Source organism: Sciurus carolinensis, chromosome 11, assembly GCF_902686445.1.
Source record: "Sciurus carolinensis chromosome 11, mSciCar1.2, whole genome shotgun sequence".
Taxonomy (NCBI): Eukaryota; Metazoa; Chordata; class Mammalia; order Rodentia; family Sciuridae; genus Sciurus; species Sciurus carolinensis.
In genome coordinates this window covers 12,249,023-12,270,787 of record NC_062223.1, presented here as the reverse complement: position 1 = coordinate 12,270,787, position 21,765 = coordinate 12,249,023, and the positions used below count along the sequence as shown (strand labels likewise).

The 21,765-nt window shown below is 45.9% G+C and overlaps 1 protein-coding gene, 1 long non-coding RNA gene and 8 other non-coding genes across 11 annotated transcripts; 1 reads left to right on the top strand and 9 right to left on the bottom strand.

Moving 5' to 3' along the window:
• Window positions 1-125: 125 nt before the first annotated feature.
• Window positions 126-3,501, bottom strand: LOC124958489 (uncharacterized). 2 transcript variants are annotated; one of them, XR_007103901.1, is made up of 12 exons: window positions 3,477-3,501; window positions 2,925-2,969; window positions 2,633-2,705; window positions 2,335-2,426; window positions 1,949-1,983; window positions 1,726-1,773; window positions 1,438-1,467; window positions 1,227-1,253; window positions 988-1,024; window positions 643-687; window positions 390-410; window positions 126-220 (listed from the first exon to the last, which is right to left on the bottom strand). It is a non-coding gene; the product is annotated as an uncharacterized LOC124958489 (long non-coding RNA). The 2 variants fall into 2 exon arrangements; XR_007103902.1 differs by having other exon boundaries at window positions 126-217.
• LOC124960814 (small nucleolar RNA SNORD22) lies at window positions 479-605 on the bottom strand. The gene has a single exon (XR_007104138.1). It is a non-coding gene; the product is annotated as a small nucleolar RNA SNORD22 (small nucleolar RNA).
• Window positions 834-902, bottom strand: LOC124960813 (small nucleolar RNA SNORD31). Its single transcript, XR_007104137.1, has one exon. It is a non-coding gene; the product is annotated as a small nucleolar RNA SNORD31 (small nucleolar RNA).
• On the bottom strand, window positions 1,097-1,166 carry LOC124960812 (small nucleolar RNA SNORD30). Its single transcript, XR_007104136.1, has one exon. It is a non-coding gene; the product is annotated as a small nucleolar RNA SNORD30 (small nucleolar RNA).
• LOC124960807 (small nucleolar RNA SNORD29) lies at window positions 1,325-1,389 on the bottom strand. Its single transcript, XR_007104132.1, has one exon. It is a non-coding gene; the product is annotated as a small nucleolar RNA SNORD29 (small nucleolar RNA).
• On the bottom strand, window positions 1,565-1,690 carry LOC124960815 (small nucleolar RNA SNORD22). The gene has a single exon (XR_007104139.1). It is a non-coding gene; the product is annotated as a small nucleolar RNA SNORD22 (small nucleolar RNA).
• On the bottom strand, window positions 2,055-2,129 carry LOC124960808 (small nucleolar RNA SNORD28). The gene has a single exon (XR_007104133.1). It is a non-coding gene; the product is annotated as a small nucleolar RNA SNORD28 (small nucleolar RNA).
• LOC124960810 (small nucleolar RNA SNORD27) lies at window positions 2,517-2,585 on the bottom strand. Its single transcript, XR_007104134.1, has one exon. It is a non-coding gene; the product is annotated as a small nucleolar RNA SNORD27 (small nucleolar RNA).
• LOC124960811 (small nucleolar RNA SNORD26) lies at window positions 2,789-2,863 on the bottom strand. Its single transcript, XR_007104135.1, has one exon. It is a non-coding gene; the product is annotated as a small nucleolar RNA SNORD26 (small nucleolar RNA).
• A 193-nt stretch (window positions 3,502-3,694) lies between the features above and the next one.
• Window positions 3,695-20,256, top strand: Slc3a2 (solute carrier family 3 member 2). Its single transcript, XM_047516545.1, has 10 exons — window positions 3,695-4,007; window positions 13,365-13,796; window positions 14,222-14,395; window positions 15,327-15,421; window positions 17,095-17,163; window positions 17,270-17,325; window positions 17,466-17,646; window positions 17,757-17,900; window positions 19,528-19,605; window positions 19,719-20,256. The coding sequence occupies exons 1-10, from the start codon at window positions 3,896-3,898 to the stop codon at window positions 20,079-20,081; spliced, it is 1,704 nt and encodes a 567-aa protein (XP_047372501.1). The 5' UTR covers window positions 3,695-3,895; the 3' UTR covers window positions 20,082-20,256.
• Window positions 20,257-21,765: the final 1,509 nt, after the last annotated feature.

The following is a 21,765-nucleotide window of genomic DNA, read 5'->3' as shown; positions in this document are numbered from 1 at the left end:
AGATTAGAAAGCAGGAATCAGGCATAATAGTTGAGAACAGAGATGAAGCTCCTTCAATGCTTCCCCAAGCCAGGGAATTCACATTACTTGGCCTATACTCCCGGTGAAAGTCATGAACCACACAGTAAAGGTTAAGAAAGAGCTTTATTAGGAAGATGTGTGCTAACAACAAAGGATCTGGAAATCCACTTCCTGATGTCCTTTAAGACTTGGACACCTGCTGAAGGAAAGAAGTCCTTACTAGATGGGAAAGCAAAATGTATGTAATGCATACCCTTTGAATTTATAAGGGGCAATGAATGCTTCAAAGACCAACATTTAAAAAAGGCCTGCTTTTAGGTACATTTTATCTTGGCTATTAAGCACTAAAACAGGTACCTACCACTTACCTGCACCTTTTTTCCTCGGACCTAGGAAAAAAAACAACCTGTGTCAAACAACTGATCATTCTCCCCTTTCCCATGCAGAAATTCTGATCATCCCTCAGACAGTTCCTTCTGAAACAAAGTTTCCTCTTCTCCCCCAGCCAGCCCCAGTGGGTTCACCTTTACAGGCTCTGGGACTAGGACAGGAAGTAAGACATGTGAAATGTTTCTTCATTGGGAAATTTCAGCTTAGTGTACCTACTTTAAGTCCACTCACCTTTAACTTCAGGTTGAAATTGGGCAGAGACATAGGTTGCTTTCTCTGCAATAGAAAGAAATTAGAATCAAGTGTCATATCTATTTGTATTGCTTAAAGGAAAGGCACACTTCATAGGAATGTTATTAGTTATAAAAAAACCTATTTATTTTAGCTTCCTATTGTTATAGTTTATCACTGTAAGATGAGCTCACAACTCAGAGTATACCTTTCTGTCACAATGATCAGACTGGGGCGGTATTCAACTCATCACTAGTGAGCAGGAATCCATTACTGGTGGTACCCCACCACACACAAAAAAATCAATGTTATATGACAGTCGTCAAGCACTGCAAAGGTATGTACCTCAAATCATTCCTGGGATCCAGATAACATGATGGACCTGAAACAAGTAAGATCAAAAGAGCAAAGCTTACATTCTGTATCAGTTGTTCCCACTAAACCATCATTCCTAGGAAATCAGATTTCCGAGTCTCAACAGCAAAACATCAGCCGAACGAGATTCCATGTAAGTCATCATGTAGGAACAGGCCCCAAAAGGCATTTTCTCTACTCACTATGCCACATACACTGAAATCACTCACCTTTGAATCAAGTACTGGTAACAGTGCCTGAAGAAAGATAAAACTGTGGGTAAGACTATATATGGCACATCAGGATACCACCCCCACCCCATCTTCTAGTTTCTCAGGTGTTCATGAATTTTCATTGTCAATCATAGTGAGCTAGTTTGAGTCATCACAGAAACTCCTACTTGGTGCCATAAGCCATGAAACAGACAAAAACCCAACTAACCTGTTAATGCTGGATGGAAATGAGCTGCTCCTAAATCAAGAAAAACACTGAATTAGCAAAGTATTCAAAATACCCAGCTATTGTAAATAGTCCAAACAAAGCAAAGCAACTGCTACTGCCATTTACTAGACCTCAGACAGTTCCTTATGGAACCAAGTTCTCATCCTCTCTCCCAGCTACCCCAGTGGGTTCACCATTACTGGCTCTGGGGCTAGAACAGGGAGTAAGACAGGATTGTTTGTCCTCACTGGCACTGGCTATGGCAAGCTACAATTGGCAAGTACTCACCACTTCCAACTCTTTCAGATGTCTGGTCCTGGGCAGACCAATGACTATCTAGGAGAAAGAGTATTTGTCAGGAAACATCACCATGGAAACCAGAGGAATCAGACATCTTTAAGGCAGAATCAGGGCTCTTGTGACTAATATCATGATGGTAAAGACACCCTACAGATGAAAATGGGCTCATTTACTCATATAATTTACAACAGTATCAGTACTAGCAACTTACCGTAAGATGGAAAAATATATCACCATCAGGGCAACCTGGGAAAAAGGTACACATGGTTACTCCAAAGTATTAGGACAGAACAATATTTTCCTTCATTATCAACAACTGCCATCAGAACTCTAACATGCTATTAACTGTTGTACCTCACAGAGCATCAGCTTACTGATTCAAATCATCTGACAGTGATATATGGATGAGGGAAGAGCATATCATTGTAAGAACCAATTGTACTGTTGGTTGCTGCCTTCCCTTCCCCAGAAAATCGCTTCAAGAGGAACAAGGTGGATGGAGCAAGAAGGTAACACTGCTCCACTGACCATTTGCCCTCCTGGTTGTGGAGAACACTTGTGAGATAAAATAACCAGAGATCCTATTTGGACAATTACCTGCATTCACCCTGGGAGGCAAATTCCTTAGGACAGGTCATGAGATACTGAAGACAAAAACAGGAGTGGTTAAGTGCCCCTGGGTTCAATCCCTGGTTTAAGGAAAAAAAAAAAAAAAAAAAAAAAAAAAAAAAATTATATCTAAGAATTACCTTTAAAATCACTCTATTACCTCTGGCCCACTCCTCAGTATTAAGATGACATCACTTAGAATTCAGTCATATGCTTGTCATTTTACATTCATCACAGCGCGGGCATCCCTAAAGTATTCCCCTCTCCACAAACCGTGTACACCTACATGGAGCATCACTGAAATTGCAGAAAGCATCTTCCTTCTCCAAACACCACGGCTTCTGTGAGCTGAACCACATCTGAAAATAGAACGCCCTTCACTAACACCTCAATTTAAAACCAAAGGAAAACAAAGCAAACTCAGCCGCTTGCTGCAGACGGTGCTACTCAGAACTTTCACATTTTCTCCACTAAACCATCAGAAAGAGAGAGTTCAAATTGCAAATCATCCCTGTAGCATATCCAATAGGACTTCCAGTCAACTAAAGAATAAGAATGAAAGAGCCAAAGTCACTTACTCCAACCAGAGGGCTTTCTTCGATTGTTCTCTGTGCGCCTTAACCCTGCAGACAAAACAGCAGATTAGCACAGGGCATTTAAAGATGCTTCCTACAGAGCAACAGCCGCATGGAGCACAAGCTGTGCAGGGCCCGTCTCCTCAGAGTTCCTCATCCTCACGGAGCTCAGTACAGGTCTGTGAAAAGGTCCTCATCACAGGGAGGGCGACTGGCGCGGCCCACTACCGCCATTTTGTCCTTCGCAAAACCCCGCTACTGCTTGGGAGATAACTGGAGGCCCGGGACGAGACCTTCTCTCCCTGCCCACCAATAGGTAAAAGGAGGGAGGTCTAAGGCGCGCGACACGACGACTATGACCTCAGCAACTCGGGAGGTGGAGGCAGCAGGATCGCCAGGTCAAAGTCAGCCTGCGCAGCTCAGCGGGACTGTCCCCCAAATCAAAAGGGCTGGCGATGTGGCTCAGTGGCAAAAGCACCGCTGGGTTCAATCCCCCATGCCGTCAAAAAAAGCAAAGAAAATAAAACCAAGAAACCCGCTAACGCAAGTACTTACCATCTGTAAGGAAAAATGAGACCGAAAGAAGCAACGCGAGGCGCTTAAATACTTTTCCGTAAAGGCCCACGGGATTGGGGGCGGGCCCATAGCGAGCGCACGCGCAGATGGGAACGACGCACAATATTGAGGAATTGTGGGTAGAGAATTCTAGGTAGGGCGGGCCTCGAACGCTGGGTCACAGAACTTGCGGCGCGAAAAAGACGCGCATGCGCCCCACAGGAGTGCGCAGGCGCGCCGACCGCTCTGCGGCTTGGCCGCTGTTTCTTTACTCCCGCGGATGTGACAGCAGTTCTGAAGATTCCCGCTTGGGGCGGATCCAGGGCTAACTGTTCCGGTCACCGCTAGGCCTACCCCTGCACCCTGTCCTAATTCCCCTCTTACCCACACACGCTAAACCTGTGTACGGACCCGCCTCGATGGATCCCGAACCTCAAGAGCCCTCGACCAGCGACCTCTCTGCTCCGCGCCAGCCTCCCGGCGCCCTTTCAGGGCCTGATGTCCAGGGTCACAGCGCGGGGGGCGACTCAGGTACTGGGTCCCGGGCTGACCTCTAGTGGAGGTTCCTTGCAGGGAGCCATATGGGGAAAGTAAGTCAGCCTGTAAGTACCCCACCTGATTCTGAAGACAGGGTCTGATTTTTCCTGACTGCCACCCTTCTGTCTGATCCGATTTTGCTAGGAGCCTGACCTCTAATAATAAGACCAACATTAGGGGACGTTCAGGGAGCACTGGCTTTTTGCTTTTTTCCCTTTGTGGCAGGGATCAAACCCTGGGTATTACGCATGTTAGGCAAAGGCGCCACCTGCGAACTACACCCCAAGCCTGGAGCACGATTTTAAGCACTATATGGGTTGATTAATTCTCCAAAATTCCAAGAGGTAGGAATCCTGTTTTATAGATGAACGACTTTAGGTATAAAGAGCTCTCGTGGAAGTGCTTACAATTCCCTCCTGATTATCTGGGTTGCAGTCAACTATAAATTATTGTTACTGAGATCGGCCGGCATTTATAAACACCTATGTACAAGTGTGCATTAAGCTTACAGGTCTTCTGCATGTCCTCATTTAATACTGCTATCTTAGGAGGAAGGTGTGAAGGTATTGTTATAGATGAGGAGCCTGAGACCTAGAGAGGTTAAGGAATTCCAGTGAGTGTTACCTAGCTAAGTAATACCAAAGCCAAGTTAAACATCCAGTCAGTATTATTTCAGAGCCTGTGCTTCTGACCTCTGAAGATAGTTGGGGAGCAAGCAGAGACACAGGAAACAAGTGGAATAATCCTTGGGCACTGTTTCTTAATCTTTCTGTCACCCTGCCTAAGCTAAAAAACACATTTTTTTCCTCCTAATCTGTCATGAAATATTAGTGCCACAGGTAATACTGTCTTTCTGCATCTCTCCTTCACCATTTGGAGTGCCAGAAACCTTTTTAATATCTGAGATTTACCACCTGCTACAAAGCAGTTTTCACTCCCTTGGGGCCAGTGTTATTCCCATACATGTCTCAGGGTAACAATGAATGACATTGCACACAAATACTGAAAGAATTCCAGTTTGGATTAAGTTATGGACTGGAATGAATCGATTTATTCAGTAACTATTAAGTGCTTGTTCTGTGCATGGTACAACATATGGGGGAAGAGAAAAGGCACTCTGCCTAAAGAGATTTTGGTCTGGTTGGGAGGGTATTAGGATGTATATATAAAGACCCTAAATACAGATTAAGAAGTTTTAACAAAATATTTAGAAAATAGAACAGATAGGCTGAAAAATCAAGGTCCTACTCTGGCAGACAATACTGGGGAGGTTGAATGTGGGAATGAAAATTGAGGAAATGGTTTATAGAGTATCTGGGCCTGGAAGGATAGATAAACAGAGTGGAGGGAGGGAATTCCTACTTAAACAATTTGAGCACAGACCTGGTGCTAGGAAAGAAGTGTATCAATAAAATTCATGAAAGATGGGTTAAAGGAGATTGGTAGGATATAAAACTTGGAAAGATTTCCAGGGAAAGGCCAGATGAGGGGAGCCTGGAATGCAAAGCTATGGATCACTGGAGCCAGGGGTGATGTCGCAGGCCTATAATCCCAGCAGCTCTGGAGACCAAGACAGGAGGATCACAATTTTGAAACCATCCTCAACAATTTAGTGAGGCCCTAAGCAACTTAGTTAACCCTATCTCAGACTAAAAATAAAAAGGGGGGCTCAGGGGTAGAGACCCCTGGGTTTGAATCCCAGTACCAAAAAAAAGGAGAAAAGCTAAATCATTGGAATTGTAGATAGTGAGAAAGAAGCTAGTGAAAGCTAAGCAAGGGTTGAGGAAAAATTGGGAAATAAGAGGGCGAGAAGGACATTAATTAGATTATCATAGTAGTTTAAACAAGAGGTAAGTGGATTCTGTACCAGCAAGTGAATTGGCAGTGGAAATATAGGGTAGGGACTTAAGTCAGGGGTCTCCAACTTATGTGCCTACCAAAATCAGGCAAGTTTTCAAATAAGTTATGCAGACTGGGTAGCTCTGTCTCAGCTCCAGCTGATTGTTTCCTTACTAGAATATTGTTCCTGTGTGATGTGGAGTTTCACTGTGTGATCATATGGTTAGAGTTTTCAAGAGAATAGAATCCAGAGTTCTGTGTTAATTGCCATTTGAAAATGTTGACATCTAAAAAACAAGGAAAAAAAAGAAAAAGAAAAAGAAAATGTTGACATCCCATTTGAAATCTGATTTGAATTTTGTTTTTGTTGTTGTTCTGGGGATTAAACCCAGGGCCTTATACATGCAAAGCAAACATTCTACCACTGAGCTATAGCCCCAGCCTCTAACTTAAACATTTCAAGCATATTCTGTGAGCTAATGAAAATAGGCTTGTGGCTCTCAGATGGCTCATCGTTATGAGTATGCCACCTCTTGGGTACGACAAGGAATCCGTTGGAAAGGGGGCTTTTCCAAAATAGTGGATGCTCTTTTGGGAAGCTTAAAAGGACTGAAGGAGATAAGAACAAAACAAAGCCCCCCAAAACCAATGTTCTTAGCACTTTGAGACACAGGTGTCTTTGGTTCAACAATTATTGTACCAGCATTAATTTGTTGAACACTTATTAGGCATAGGAATGCAATAGGGAACAAAGCAAAAGTCTATCTTGTGCCCACTTGGAGCTTATAATGGATAAACAAAGAGAAAGAAAGAAAATTTCCAGTGGAGATCAGTGTAGTGGTACTGATCTGGTACTGGCAGGGCAGGTGAGAGGGAGCGCTGAGGTACAGGGGGAGATTTATTTCACTCAGATAGGGCCTTTCTCATGGGGTGGCATTTGCACAGAACTCTAAAGGAGATGGAGGAGAGAGCTGAATGGGGTAAATTGTTCATGGCAGAAGGACCAGAGAACAGAACTGTGCTTATTGATCTGTAGGTAAAATTACTGGGTGTGCTTAGGAATTTTTTGTTCTTGTTATTTTTCATGCTTTGAAATTTTTAAATAAAACAGGAAATTTTACTTATTTTTGTCAAGAAGACATTGAGGTTTGGTGAAAATAATGCAAGTTTCATTTTCCATGGAATAGTTGAATTTGATCTTTTTTTCTTTTTATTTAAAAAAAATTTATTTGGGGCTGGGGATATAGCTCAGTTAGTAGAGTGCTTGCCTTGCAAGCACAAGGCCCTGGGTTCAATCCCCAGCACTGCAAAAAAAAAAAAAAAAAATTATTTGTAGTTGTAGATGCACATCATGCCTTTATTTATTTTTTTATGTGGTGCTAAGGATCAAACCCAGTGCCTCATACGTGTTAGGCAAGCACTCTGCCACTGAGCTACAGCCCCAGCCCCAAACTTTTTTTCTTTGAATAAAGTAAAGAGGATGTTTTATGAGCATAATATAGTGGTCTTGTGTATATATGTGTATAAATATATTTGTTTTCTCTCAAATGAGAAAAAACAATGAGGTAAAATGAGGAGAGTGTTTTAGTCAGTTTTTCTTTTCTGTGACTAAAAGACCTGACAAGAACAATTTAAAAGGAGGAAAAGTTTGTTTTGGCTCAAGGTTTCAGGAGTTTGGCTGACTCCATAGCTCTGGGCCTGAGTTAGAACATCATGTTGGAAGGGATGGTGAAGGAACATATTGAGCACATGGTAACTAAGAAGTAGAGAGCGTCTCTGCTTACCAGGGACAAAATATAAACCCCAAAGCCATGCCCCCAGTGATCTTTCTTTTCCAGTCTCACCCTTCCTGCCTACAGTTGCCACCCAGTTATTCCACAACATGGATTAACCCACTGATTAGGTTATATCTCTCATAATCTTATTTCACTTCTGAAATTCTTCCATTGTCTCACACATGACCTTTTGGGGGACATGAGGGTATTGAATATTAAAACATTAGTATTTATTGAGTGCTTTTTCATGATAAACACTGTGTTGTTATTATGCCCATCCTCATTTTACATTTGAGAAAATCGAGATTAGATTACGTTGCTTATTCAAGCACAACTAGTGTGGCAGAGTTTTTATATAAATTTAGTCTGTGCTTCTGACCTTGTTAAAAAATATCCTGGCTGGGTGTGGTGGCACATGTCTATATTCATAGCCAAGACAGGAGGATTGCCAAGTTTGAGGCCAGCCTTAGCAACTGAGTGAGGCCCTAAGCAACTTAGCGAGACCCTTCTCAAAAGAAAAGGGGGATGGCTGGGGATGTAGCTCATGGTACAGCAGTCTTGGTTTCAACACTCAGTACCACAAAAAGAAAAAAAAGTATCCTGATGTAAAAAGGAGGCCTACATTGCCTAGGGATTATCTAGTTTTCTAGGGGTATATGTCTCTGTTTTACTTCCCAGTTATTATTTCTTTTCTCTCTCTCTCTCTCTCTCTCTCTCTCTCTCTCTCTCTCTCTCTCTCTCTCGGGGGTATTGGGGATTGAACCCATGGGCACTTTACCACTGAGCCATATCCCCTGCCCTTTTTCTTTTTCTTTTTTTTGTGGTACTGGGGATGGAATTCAGGGCCTTGTGCTTGCAAGGCAAGCACTCTACCAGCTGAGCTATCTCCCCAGTCCTATTTTTTCTTTTGAGATAGGGTCTCACTAAGTTGCTTAGGGCCCAAGTTACTGAGGCTGATCTCAAATTTGCAATCCTTCTGTTTCAGCCTCCCAAGTCACTGGGATTACAGGCATGTGTCACTGAGCCTGGTTCCTGGTTATTATTGATTTGGATATTTTGCCCTCTAATTATCTTGTAAATCCTTAGCAAGCAAGTTTTTATTTAATTTAATTTTTATTTTTAAATTTTAAAATTTGTTCTTAGATATACATGATAGAGTGTATTTTGACATATTATACATACATGGAACATAACTTATTCTAATTAGGAACCCATTCTTGTGGTTGTACATGATGTGGAGTTTCACTGGTGGTGTAGTAGCAGGACACCAAGATCTGGAAGCAACACTTTATTAGTGGTGCCAGGGCCCAGAGGGGTAATTCCCAAAGTCTGAGCTCCAAGCACAGCAGGGATTTTACTTTTATACATAAGCAAGATTTGGGTACATTGGGCAAGAGAGTTGGTGCAATTCTATTGGAGGATGCATTCTATATTCCTTATATAGGTACTCGCTTGTCAACAACCTAGGTCTCATAGGTCATACAGCTTTAGGACTTTTACTGCACTAAGCCTAAAGGGGGATTGTTGTATCCCTGTTGCTTTGTTTCCTGCTTCTGCTACCGAGATTATCACTACAAGCCTCTATGGTTAAATGTCAGTAAACAAAGCTGCCGTGTGTCAGCATGCAAAACCACAGCCTGTCAACTCTTAAACTGCTAAAGATTCCCTTCTGTTCTACCACAGTGTATTCATATGTGAACATGGGAAAATCGTGTGATTCATTCTACTGTCTTTCCTTTCCTATCCCCCTTCCTTCCATTCATTCCCCTTTGTCTAATCCTATGAACTTCTATTCTTCCATCCCCCTAGCAAGCAAGGTTTATATTATCCTCCTATTAACAAATTCATGTCAACTTTTTTTTTTTTTTTTTTGGATGCAGGGGCATTCTAACAATGAGATACATCCCCAGCCATTTTTATTTTTTTTAATTTTGAGATAGGGTCTTGCTAAATTGGGGAGGCTGTCCCTAAACTTACCTCAGCCTCCAGTGTTGCTAGGATTATAGGCAGGTGAGCTGGTCCCTGACTGGAAGGTTAAATTCTTGACAGATTATATATTTTGTATTCTTATAGTAAACATTAAGTTTTATTATTATTGTTGTTGTCATTATTTGTGGTATTGGTATGGACCCAGGGCCTTACACATGTTAGGTAAGCACTCTACCACTGAGTTATATCACTGGCCCTTTTTTATTTTTTATTTTGAGATAAGGTTTGCTAAATTGCTTAGACTGGGCTTGCATTTGTAATCTTCCTGCCTCAGGCTCATGAGTATCTGGGATTTCAGTCAACATATGTTTGTAAGACCTTTAACCTTTATTTATTTATTGGTACTGGGGATTGAACCCAGGGGTGTTTTCCATTCAGCTACATCCCTAGTCCTTTATATTTTTATTTTGAGCAGGATCTCCCTAAGTTGCTGAGGCTGTCCTCAAACAGCCTCTGGGGTCACTGGGATTATAGGTGTATGCCACAGTGCTGGGCTTGGACCTCTTTTGTTTTTCTGTCCTCCCTCTCCTGGTTTTATTTTGGTTGAACAGTTACAAGTCTCAGGTTTGTTTTCCTGCATAAACAAGTTTCATCTTGGTATTATACAGTGTTAAATTCCTTTTCGTTTCTGTCCTTTACCTTCACATGCTCAGTTGTTTAAGAAGGAAAATATGTGAGTTTAATTGATACAGTTCATCCACTCATTTACTTAGGAAGGGTCTACTATATGCTGTTTCTGAGCAGACAAGTTCATTGGCAAATACCACAAGGCCCTTGCCATTTGCCTACAAGGGCAAACAGACATTCGGAAAAGAAATATAAACAAATGGGACATGAAATGTAGCAGAGGTAGATGCACTGTGGTGGGAAAGTACTTTTGTCTGTGGAATTGAAAAAAGCTGTCAGTTGAGCTAGGTCTTGAACATATAGGAGCTTCTGAGCTGCAGAACAAGAAGAACCAAACACCAGAGGGATTGTACAAGATGCAGAAGCCTGAAAAAGGGGGGTCGGGGTCGTGGCTCAGTGGTAGAGCACTTACCTAGCATGTGTGAGGCACTGGTGCTGCACCACATATAAATAAACGAATAAAATAAAGGTCCATCAACATCTAAAAAATATATATAAAAAAGAAAGCCTGAGAAAGTCTGGTGTGTTGAGAGACTGGCAGATGTTTGAAAGTTGATGTGTCTGTAGGGTAGTGCCTGTGGAAGGTGTGGGTAAGAAGGTGTGGGGTAAGGTGTAAGCTTCTTTAAGATATGGAGAAGGAATAGGCTTCAGCCATCTGGAGCCATATGGGGCTTTGAGCTACTGTATCTAGGGGGTGTTATGTTGAACCATCTCAACAAGAGCTTCTGACCCCACAATTCTCTCGACCTTGGACTTTCATGCTGAGGATAAGGTCTGTTTGGAACCACTGGATGGCATTTCTTATCTAGCATGCCCAGGGCACCTTGGGCCTCTTATCGTCTGTGAGCACTGTTATGAATCCCAACCTCTACCCATTTGCCTGCCTTCCCCTATGAGCTGGTTTTAGCTTTTCTTGGTGGGGATGGGAGAGTATCCTTTGGGATACAGAAGGGCAATTGCAGAGGACAAGACTTCACACCTCTTTTTTTCTTTGTTATACTTCAAATCTTGGCTTCTGCTTTATTTCAAATCCTGGCTTCTAGCCTAGGTGAGAGCGAAAGAAAGAACCAACCCATTCGTTTCACCCCTCTGGCTCTGCTCAAGAACAAGTAGTTCCTGAGAGTGTTGGCACCTCCTGGTGTTGATGTCCATTTGTCTCTGCTTTGAACCTTGTCTCTGCTCCACTGACCCTTTCTCTATCCAAGAATCTCTGTGGAGGGAATTCAGTTCTTCAAACGCTCCTGCAGAGCTGAGCCCAGTGGCACATGCCTGTAGTTCCAGTGACTAAACTCAGAAATCGGAGGCAGGAGGATTGCAAGTTCAAGGCCAGCCTCAGCAACTTAGTGAGATCTTGTCTCAAAATAAAAATAAAAAGAGGGCTGGGGAGATAGCTCAGTTGGTAAAGTGCTTGCCTTGCAAGCACAAGGCCCTGGGTTCGAGCCCCAGCACCGCAAAAAAAAAAAAAAGAAAAGAAAAAATAAAAAGATATAGGGATGTAGCTCAGTGGCATAGCACCCTGGGTTCAATCCCCAGTACAAACAGACAAACAGACAAAACCCTTGCAGAAACTGGGTGTGGTGGCAAAGGCTACTCAGGAGGCTGAGGTAGGAAGATTGCAAGTTCAAGGCTAGCCTGGGGAATTTAGGGAAACCCTGTCTCAATGTAAAATAAAATTTATTTTTTGTTGTGTTTTTGTTTTGTACTGGGGATTGAGGCTAGGGGCAGTTTCCCACTGAACTACATCCCCAGCCCTTTTCATTTTATATTTTGAGACAGGGTCTTGCCAAGTTGCTTAGGGCCTCACTAAGTTGCTGAGGCTCGCCTTGAACTTGTGATTCTCTTGCCTCAGCTTCCCAAGTTGCTGGGATTACAGGTGTGTGCCATCACACCCAGATTTAAAATAAAAATTTAAAAAGAACTGGGGATGTAGCTCAGGGGTAGAGCACTTGCCTAGTGTGTGCAAGACCCTAGGTTCCATCTTTAGTACTGGGAAAAAAAAAAAAAAAAAAACCCAAAACCAAAAAACAAACCTTGCAGAATCTGCTTCCTCCCAGGCCTAACATAGTGAAATGACACCCTTGACACCTAGGGGAGTTCTGGAGGCCCTGCAAGGCGGGGAAGAGTCTGTTCATGGCATCTGGCCTGTCCTAGGAAAAGGGTGGACACCTCAATGCCTGAGACCCAGTTCTGTAATATTTGCTACAACTCATTAGTCTCTTCTGGATGTTTGACTCCTAGTTGCCCAATATCTTAGTGTCAGTATCTGAGCTGGGTTAGGGTAAGAAGAGGGTTGTCCATTTCAACATTCTTGCCCAAATATCCCCCCCCCCCCCCCCCCCCGCCATGTTGCAGAGGATTGAACCCAGGGCCTTGTGCGTACTAGGCAAGCCCTCTACCACTGAGCGGCATCCCCAGCTCAGATTCATTCGAAGTCATGGAGAAAAATGGGTTAGTTAAGTCAGTAAAGTTAATGAAGCAGAGGACTAGTAGGTGCGGAGTCAATAATTTCAGAATTAATGTGTCTTCAAAGATGAGTGGGAATAAGCCCTGAAGGTCTAGCACTAAGTCCAGAGACCTGAGAGGACAAGGCTGGAGGGGCGGGGGGTCAAAAGCAGAAGTTGAGTCTGGCTGGCTCTGAGTGCCGGTGCACATGCGAAATTGGCCTGCAGGGGTAAACAGATGATCACGTCCAGGGAAGCTACCAGCCTGCGGAGTAGGCAAATGGGGACCTCAGGCAAGCCTTTGTGGGGCAAGGCCAACCCACAGAATTCATCCTCCTGAAGGTGGATCTGTGCAGTGCCCTCCAGGGGTCCGTTCAAAGGAATTTTAGGGGTAGACAGGTTCAAGCTGAGATACTGTACCTCGTGTCGGTCAGAGGCGTGTTCTCTCTGGCCATGATCACCAGCAGGCTGACCCAGGACGTCCCAGAAAGAGCAGTCCCAGAGGTTGCGCTTTAAGGGGCGGGCCGGGGCGGGCCGGGGCGGGGCTGCCCTGCCACTTCCCAGACGCCGCGCCCTCAGCTTTCCAGAGGCCGGAGAGCAAGCTACGCCGAGCCACACGGGCCGGGAGGACTCCTCTGGTTGAAGCTGACCGCAGGCTGCCTTGTGTCCCCGGTCCGCAGGCACCATGAGCCAGGACGCCGAGGTGGATATGAAGGAGGTGGAGCTGAATGAGCTGGAACCCGAGAAGCAACCGATGAACGCGGCGTCGGGGGCAGCCGTGGCGGTGGCAGGCGGTGGGGAAAAGAACGGTCTGGTGAAGATCAAGGTGGCCGAAGACGACGCAGAGGCGGAGGCCGCGGCCAAGTTCACGGGCCTATCTAAGGAGGAGCTGTTGAAAGTGGCGGGCAGCCCTGGCTGGGTTCGCACCCGCTGGGCGCTGCTGCTGCTCTTCTGGCTGGGCTGGCTCGGTATGCTGGCCGGCGCCGTGGTCATCATCGTGCAGGCGCCGCGCTGTCGCGAGCTGCCTGTCCAGAGGTGGTGGCACAAAGGCGCCCTCTACCGCATCGGCGACCTTCAGGCCTTCCAGGGCAGCGACGCAGGCAACCTGGAAGGTGAGTTCTGGTGCACACCTCCCTCCCTGTCCCCATCTCGGCGCACCCCTGGTTTCACCTGGCCACCTGCATTGGACTCCCTTCCCCCTCTTCTTCCCTAGACGACTGGGGACAGTTCTCCACCCCGCCCCGTTGTCTAGGACTGCCCCCTCTTTTCTTTGAAGAAAACAACCCGGCCCGTGCTTTACTCAAGGGTGGCTGACTCAGCATTCCGCTCTTGCTCTCACACGCCACGCGGTGCCAGAGCCGGTCACAACCGGTTTCTGAAGCAATGTGCAAGGTTCCTTACATCAGCTCCTCAGTGCCTCGTGATCCGCTCCCTCCCACCCCAGCCCTACACTGCCTTAGGCCTGAGAGAGGAGAGAACCGGGAGATCAGGGGCCTCGCTCCTTAACCCAGCTTCCCTTTCCCCACTCCCATTTCAGGTCTGAAGAAGCATCTTGATTACCTGAGCACTCTGAAAGTAAAGGGCCTTGTGCTGGGCCCAATTCACAAGAACCAGAAGGATGATGTTGCTGGGACCGACTTGGAACAGATAGACCCTGCACTGGGCTCCAAGGAAGATTTTGACAGTTTCCTTCAACTGGCCAAGAAAAAGAGTGGGTTCCCAGGGCTTCCCAAAGGGCTTGACGTCCTGGACAGAAGGAAAGCAGGATAGGGTTTTTTGTCTGACTCTCCTGAGTTTTCTAGACCAGGCACAGGGGAGATCTGTCAGCCTTCAGCCTAAAATGGATTTATCAAGTGGCTTAGGGACTTTCTACATGGCTGGGCAGTCTTGACCAGGTCATTTAACTTCTGGGCTTTAGTGCCCTTATTTGCAAAAGGCTGACTTTTACTAAATCAGAACCTTCCTAATCTGTTCATCAGTGGTTTTTACACTTGTAAATCTGTGGATCCTTGGTGGGTGGCAAATACTGTCTTACAATTCACTGTAGAAATACGTTCATGACTTAAGAGGCTACTGCAAGAGGATTGCAAGGTTGAGAGGTCAGCCTTAACCACTTAGTGAGACTCTGTTCCAAGATAAAAAAAAGAACTGGGGAGCTGGGCATGGTAGTGCACACCGGTAATCCCAGTAGCTCCAGAAGCTGAGGCAGGAGGAGTTCAAAGCCAACCTCAGCAACTTAGTAAGGCCCTAAGCAACTCAGTGGGAACCCAGTGTCTAAATAAAAATACAAAAAATAGGCCTGGGGATGTGGCTCAGTGGTAGAGTGCCCTGGGTTCAATTCCCGGTACCCAAAAGAAAAAAAAACCTGGGGATGTAGCCCAGTAGTAAAGTGTTTCTGAGTACAATACTTACTATCAAAAAAAAAAAAAAAAAAAAGGAAAAAACCCCACACAGATGTTTAAAAGCATTCTCTTTTGGGTGGGGAGTTTGGGCCTCCACAGCTCAGTCTACTTTGCTAAGCTACAAACTTGCCTTAGAACTTTTAACCTTTGTACCTAGTAACATGGGAAACACGTCCTTGTATTCCCTTACTCTAAAGACTTAAGACTTTGTCACAGCTGTCTCTTCCTTCATTGTTCCAGGCATTCGAGTCATTCTGGACCTTACTCCCAACTACCGGGGCGAGAACTCATGGTTCCTCCCCACTCAGGTTGACGCTGTAGCCATCAAGATGAAAGTGAGTGTGTTGGAGCTAATCATTGGTGGGAGGCAGGTGTGGGGCTGTGCTCTTCCTTTCACAGTAAGCCCGTTACATCTCGCCTGCCTCTGGCCTGTAGGCAGGAGGACAGGCCAGCAGTAAACCTGTTTTTTTCTCGATCTTTTCTGACCACTGAGTTTTCTTGTTTACTTGACTCTTGGGATGGGACAGTGACAGGAAGGGAGTTTCTCAGAGGGCAGTGTGGAAGTTCGATTTTTTCATCCTTTTGGAATAGGAAGTCCTTTCTTTTCTCTGTGGGAATCCTGTCCTGACTGGTTTCCAGTTCTTGTTTGATGTGTTTGGAGTGGAGCCCAGTCTGAAATTGTAAGGATGGGGTCTTCCGTTGTGTCGGGACTGTGCAAGTGTTTTGTAGATGTTTTCTAATTGCCTATATAACCATACAAAATACGTATTCTCCCTAATCTGTAAATGAGGAAGGTGAGGTTCAGAGGAGCTTCAAGTGCCCAAGATTTGCAGTCTGGAGTATTCTTCTCTAATTTGCCTTTCTTCAAGGTAGTGGATCAAACTCAGTACCCAGCAGGCTGGGTATGGGCTTTCAATATCACTTCAGCTCCTAATGCTTGAGTTCTGGAACACAGACAGGCTCAGAGTGGACAGAATAAAAGTAGAGGCAGATTCTGGTAGCTGTGATTTTGAAGGAGAATTCAGGACTCCCAGCATTTGGGTAGGACCCCTGGGACCATCCAGTTTGGCCCTTGCCTATTGCTGGGAGATCCTTTGAAAGTTACTGGTAATAGATTGTTTTCAGATGGTAGGGTACCAGGAGTAGCTTCAGGTGAAAATGGGGGCCAGAGGGGAGAGTACATTGAAGAGAGAAAGGGAAGAACAGAGGTGGAGGTGGGGTTCCACACTGTGTGCCAGAGAATGCCAGAGCTTCAGGCTGGGGCCTGTTCTGCAGAGCTGGCCTCCTTTCAAACCATCTCTGCTGCCCTGGGGCTGTGCTTTGAATTCTGAGCTTTCATTCTTGGTCTTGCTCTGACCAACTTTTGTGCTCATACCCTTCTCAGGCCCCAGAAAACTGGGAGAGGAGTAAATGTATTTGCCTTGGGATCTTCACAGGCATTTTAGATAGTCTCTGCTGCTTCCTGATTATGATCTTTGGCATGTCTTCCTTCTCTTAGCCTGTTTCTTCATCTCCACAATAGAGGATACTAGTATTTCACATGCTAAATGTTAAAAGGAGTTATGTTTATGGATAGGTCTTCTTTTTGGCCTTTGCATAGCTATTAAAGATGAAGCTGTGTGATTTGCCAGAAGCAGGAATAGAGAAATAAAATGCTAAAAAAACCCAAAAAACCCCAAAATGCTGCAAATGTAAGAGAATCAAGGGGAAGTTAGAGATGGAAGGGACCTCTGGGCATGGTGGGGCATACCTATAATCCCAGTGACTCAGGAGGTGAGGCAGGATTTGAGGACAGCAAAACTTTGTGAAACCCTAAGCAACTTAGCAAGATCCTGTCTCAAAAATAAAAAGGACAGGGGATGTTAAGACCCTTTGTAAGAGGACTGGGAGAGTGAGGCCCAGGCAAGGCTGGCTGCTGCCTGGGGTTGTAGAGAAGCGGGCTGGGATTCTCATTCCCGGAGCTTTGCCTGTATAATGATACCTTTCTTATGTTCATTGTCCCCTGTAGGCAGCTCTGAATTTTTGGCTGCAGGCTGATGTGGATGGATTCCAACTTCGGAATGTGGAGAATCTGACAGTGAGTGTCCTTTCCACATCAGGAGCAAAGCTGGGGTGAGAACAGAGGGTCCCAACCAAGGTCAGGAAATGTTACCTTTTCCTTGATTCTGCTGTTTTCCTTCTAGGATGCATCCTTATTGGCTGAGTGGCAAAACATCACCAAGAGCTTCAGTGAAGATAGGTGGGTGCCAGGCCCCCTTCCTGACTTAGCTCAGTGGAGTATGAGACCCCAAGAGGGGCGTTCCTAATTCAGAGAACTCTCTTTACCCCTCTGTATTTTCTGTCCTGTACCAACCTTGACCTCTCTCTCCTCCTGTGCAGGCTCTTGATTGCAGGGACAGATTCCTCCAATCTGCATCAGATCCTGAGCGTCCTTGAGAATGCCAAGGACATGCTGTTAACCAGCTCATACCTGTCAAGACCCAGTTCCAGTGGGGAGCATGTAAAATTCCTCGTCACCCAGTATTTGAATGCCACTGACAATCGATGGTGTAGCTGGAGTGTGAGTACTGTGTTGTCGGGTATGGGGACAGGGCCTTTGGGACAGGAAAGGCTGGTTGGGAGGTGGAGGCAGAGGCAGGCTCTGGGGCTCACTGGTGTCTGTCCCTGCAGTTGTCTCAAGCAGGGCTCTTGACTTCCTTCGTGCCAACTCAGCTCCTCCGACTCTACCACCTGCTGCTCTTCACTCTGCCAGGGACTCCCGTTTTCAGCTACGGAGATGAGATTGGCCTGCAGGCAGCGGCTGTTCCTGGACAGGTACCCCTTGCTTTCTGCCTGGCACAGTAGAAGAGGTCTTGTTCACTCATCATGTCATGTGGCTCCTGTGGATAGTGGCAGATAGATACCACCCTTGGGATGGTACTGTTTTTGGTTCCTGGTCAATTGCCGCTTAATCAGTAGTTATATGACCTTGGGTATTATTTTACTCTTAGGAATGTTGGTCATCTTTTCTGTGACACTGCATTCCTTGTAGAGTAGTTGGAATTAAATGTTTTTTTTTTTGTTTTTTTTTTTTTTTTTTTCCTTTAAATAGATGGGCTCTTGTTATGTTGTCCAGGCTGGCTCTGAACTCATAGGCTCAGCAGTCCACTTGCCTCAGTTTCCTTAGTAGGACATGGGGATGTAGCTTAGTGGTGGAGCACTTGGCTAGCATTGTCAAGATCCTGGGTTTGATTGTTAACACTGCAAAAACACCAAAAATCAGTTTACTTAGTAATTGGGACTATATCTGTGTACCACCAAGGTGCCCCTCCAAGGGCTTATTAATGAATGAATTTTTTTTTTTAATTAATTGATTGATTATTGCTGGAGAGTTGAACCCAGGGTCTTGTGTTTGCTAACTAAGTGTTCTGTCTACCTCTAAACAATATCTCTCATCCCCCAGAGGCTTTTTTTGGTAGGTACTGGGGATTGAACCTGGGGGGTACTTTGCCACTGAGCTACATCCCCAACCCTTTTTATTTTTTATTTTGAGACAGGATCTCATTAAGTTGTCTAGGGGCGGGCTGGGGAGATAGCTCAGTTGGTAGAGTGCTTGCCTTGCAAACACAAAGCCCTGGGTTTGATCCCCAGCACTGCAGGAAAAAAAAAAAAAAAAAAAAAAAGTTGTCTAGAGGCTCACTAACTTGCTGGGCCTGGCTTTAAACTTGCAATCTTGTCTTTGCCTCTGGGATTACAGGCCTGTACCACTGCACCTGGCTCTAAGGGCTCTTTTTAATGGCAGTGCCTGGTACCTGGTAGATGTTCAGTGTGGTAGCCATCATTCATTCATTCCACGGTGGGTTCTCAGTCTAGGCTTTGAGTCCTCTAGCAGCTTACTGTTTAGTGAGGGAACCAGACCAGTAAGCAGAGACATACATGGTGGCGAGTGAGCTCTGTGTGGGGATCCTGCCATTAAGGCATTTGCTGGCTGTAGCCATACATTGGAGTTGGTGCCCAGCTGATACTTGTAGAACCAGTCATTCACTTAACTCGCAGGTCTTACTAATAAGTCTTGTGTGCTACACACTGAGGATAGCAATAGCACATGAAAATACTGGAGGTGGTGGAATTGGATAATAAGTAGATATAGTAAAGACACCAGCTGCTGATAAGTGCTGTGGAAAAGAGAGCGAGGAAGGTGCCTAGGGACTAGGAATGGGGCATAAAACCTGGAGAGATAATTGAGCAGAGACTTGAGGGAAGTGAGGGAGTTGGTCTGTGGCTGTCTGGAAGTCCTGCAGGCTGAGGGGACAGTGTGTGTACAAGGAGGTAGGAGTCTGCCTTGTCTGTCCAGTAGGAGTTAGCCACACCTTGGTGGAGAAGGCTGTGCATTGATGAGGTGGAGGGAGAGGAGTGAGAGGGGGCCTGGTCTTCTTAAAACCTTATCCTCTCTGTTCTACAGCCTGTGGAGGCCCCGGTCATGCTGTGGGATGAATCCAGCCTCCCCCAATCTTTAGTAAACGTCAACTTGACAGTGAAGGTGAGAGGTTTTGATGGGTGGGGTCTGACCAGCAGAGGATGGGCAGGTGGCTTGTAGAAGTCTGTTCCTAGAAGATCCCTCACCCCCTCTTTCTGTGTTTTCATTATTCTCAGGGCCAGAATGGTGACCCAGGCTCCTTCCTTTCCCTGTTCCGGCGCCTGAGTGATGAGCGGGGTAAAGAGCGCTCCCTGATGCATGGGGACTTCCATCCACTCTCCTCCAGTGCTGGCCTCTTCTCCTATGTCCGCCACTGGGACCAGAATAAGCGTTTCCTGGTGGTGCTTAACTTTGGAGACATGGACCTGCCAGCCAGGCTAGGAGCCTCCACCCTGCCTGGCAGCCCCAGCCTGCCAGACAGGGCTGATCTGCTGCTCAGTACCCAGGCAGGCCGTGAGGAAGGGGCTTCCCTGGAGCTGGAAAACCTGAACCTGAATCCTCATGAGGGGCTCCTGCTGCACTTCCCCTATGTGGCCTGACCCCATCTGTCTAGGTCCCAGTACCCTCCCTGGTCCCTCCCAGCCCCTTGGGTTCTGTTTTGTTTTGTTTTTTTTTTTTTTTTTTGGTTTTTTTTTTTAAACTTGTCGATTACAAATGAACCCCCAAGTAGGGTGTCTTCTGCCTCCAAATAAAAGTCACCCCTGCTTGGTGAGGTCCTGTCTTCCCTTTGTCCTTCTGTCACCGCAGAAATTTCTTTCCCCCTTTCCCTCCTGAGTCTGCCCCACAGTGATCTTAGCCAGAGGTTCATTCCTCTGCTCCAGCTCTTCTATTATTCACCCTAGGATACAAGGCCGAGAGATGGGGCTTTGCAAGGTGAACAGCAAGGAGGTGTCAGGGCTGGGACCCCTCCATGTCCCACTCAGTCTGACTCAGAGTGTTCTCCTAGAGGTATTGGGTATTGCCAGTTTATATCCCCTAGAGCAAAGATTTCCAGCTAAGTGTTCTCAGTTTTTCTGTTTTTGTAGATTTGGTCTTTCAGGGAGAAAGTAAGGGTGGGATGACCTGGTTTCCTAAAGGTACTTCCAAAGGGTACCTGAGATCATTTATTTAACAGGGATGTGTTAAACACAGTACATGCCAGGGACTGTTCAAAGTTGGGTTTACAACAGGGAACAAAGCCTTGCCTTGCTGGGGGTGTAGCTTGGCGGATTGGCATTCACCTAGTGTGCGGCAGGCCCTGGGTTTGATCTCCAGCGACAAGCCAACTGTGCCTGCCTCTGGGGCCCGTATTCTCATGGGGAGATGAAGAAGAAATTAGAGGAATAAAATGTATAGTGGATATGGTGATGGTGCAAGGAGGAAGAGGTAGGGTAGGAGAGATGTTTGTGGGAAGAGGGAGTTTGTGGAGGGGTCTAGAGGAGGCCACATCTGGAGGTGACCTTGGAGTAATAGACGTAACATAAGTTGTGTGGGGGGGTTGTTAATCTGGGGAAGGGGCTTTCTGGTGCCCTGGGGTGGGAAAAAGATGATGCTTATGAAGCAGGAGATGGGTAAGAAACAGTCTGCAGTGCCTCAGGAGGCTGATGCAGGAGTATCCCAAGTCTGAGACCAACCTCAGCAACTTATTGAGACCCTGTCTCGAAAAGGGCTGAGAGGGAAGTGCCCCTGAGTTCAACCTCCAGTACAAAAAAAATGAAAGAGGTCTAGTTGGTACAGGTTGGGCAGATTTTAAGGGCATGTTATGGTATGGTGGGCACAGTTCCCATAAGACCCCTCACTTCAGACCCCAACTGCAAGCCGGGGGTCCCCATGACTACTTTCAGGTGTGTAACACATTAGAATGTCTCAGACTCAATTTTACAGCAAAAGGATTCACAGCCAGCTGAAAGCTGAGATGCATTGGGCAGAATCTGGGAAGAGTCCAGATCTGAGATTGACTGCAGTCCTCCGTGAGTGTGGTCTCCAGGCACAGTACCTCCCAGCCATAATGTATGGGAGGGAAGCAGGAAGCCTTTGTGGGTATTGCCTTGGAGCTTAAGCACATGCTGTCTGCCTGGCTGAGCTGTACTCTCCAGCCCCTGCCAGGACCTTGAGCCAATACTGTAGTCTCCACTTCCTACGCAGATCGGAGGGCATGTGCTTTAAACCACATTGCTGGTAGCTGAAGTTCCCAGACAGACTCCTATCAGGACATCCCAGGGGTTTAGAGATTACCTCGGGGCT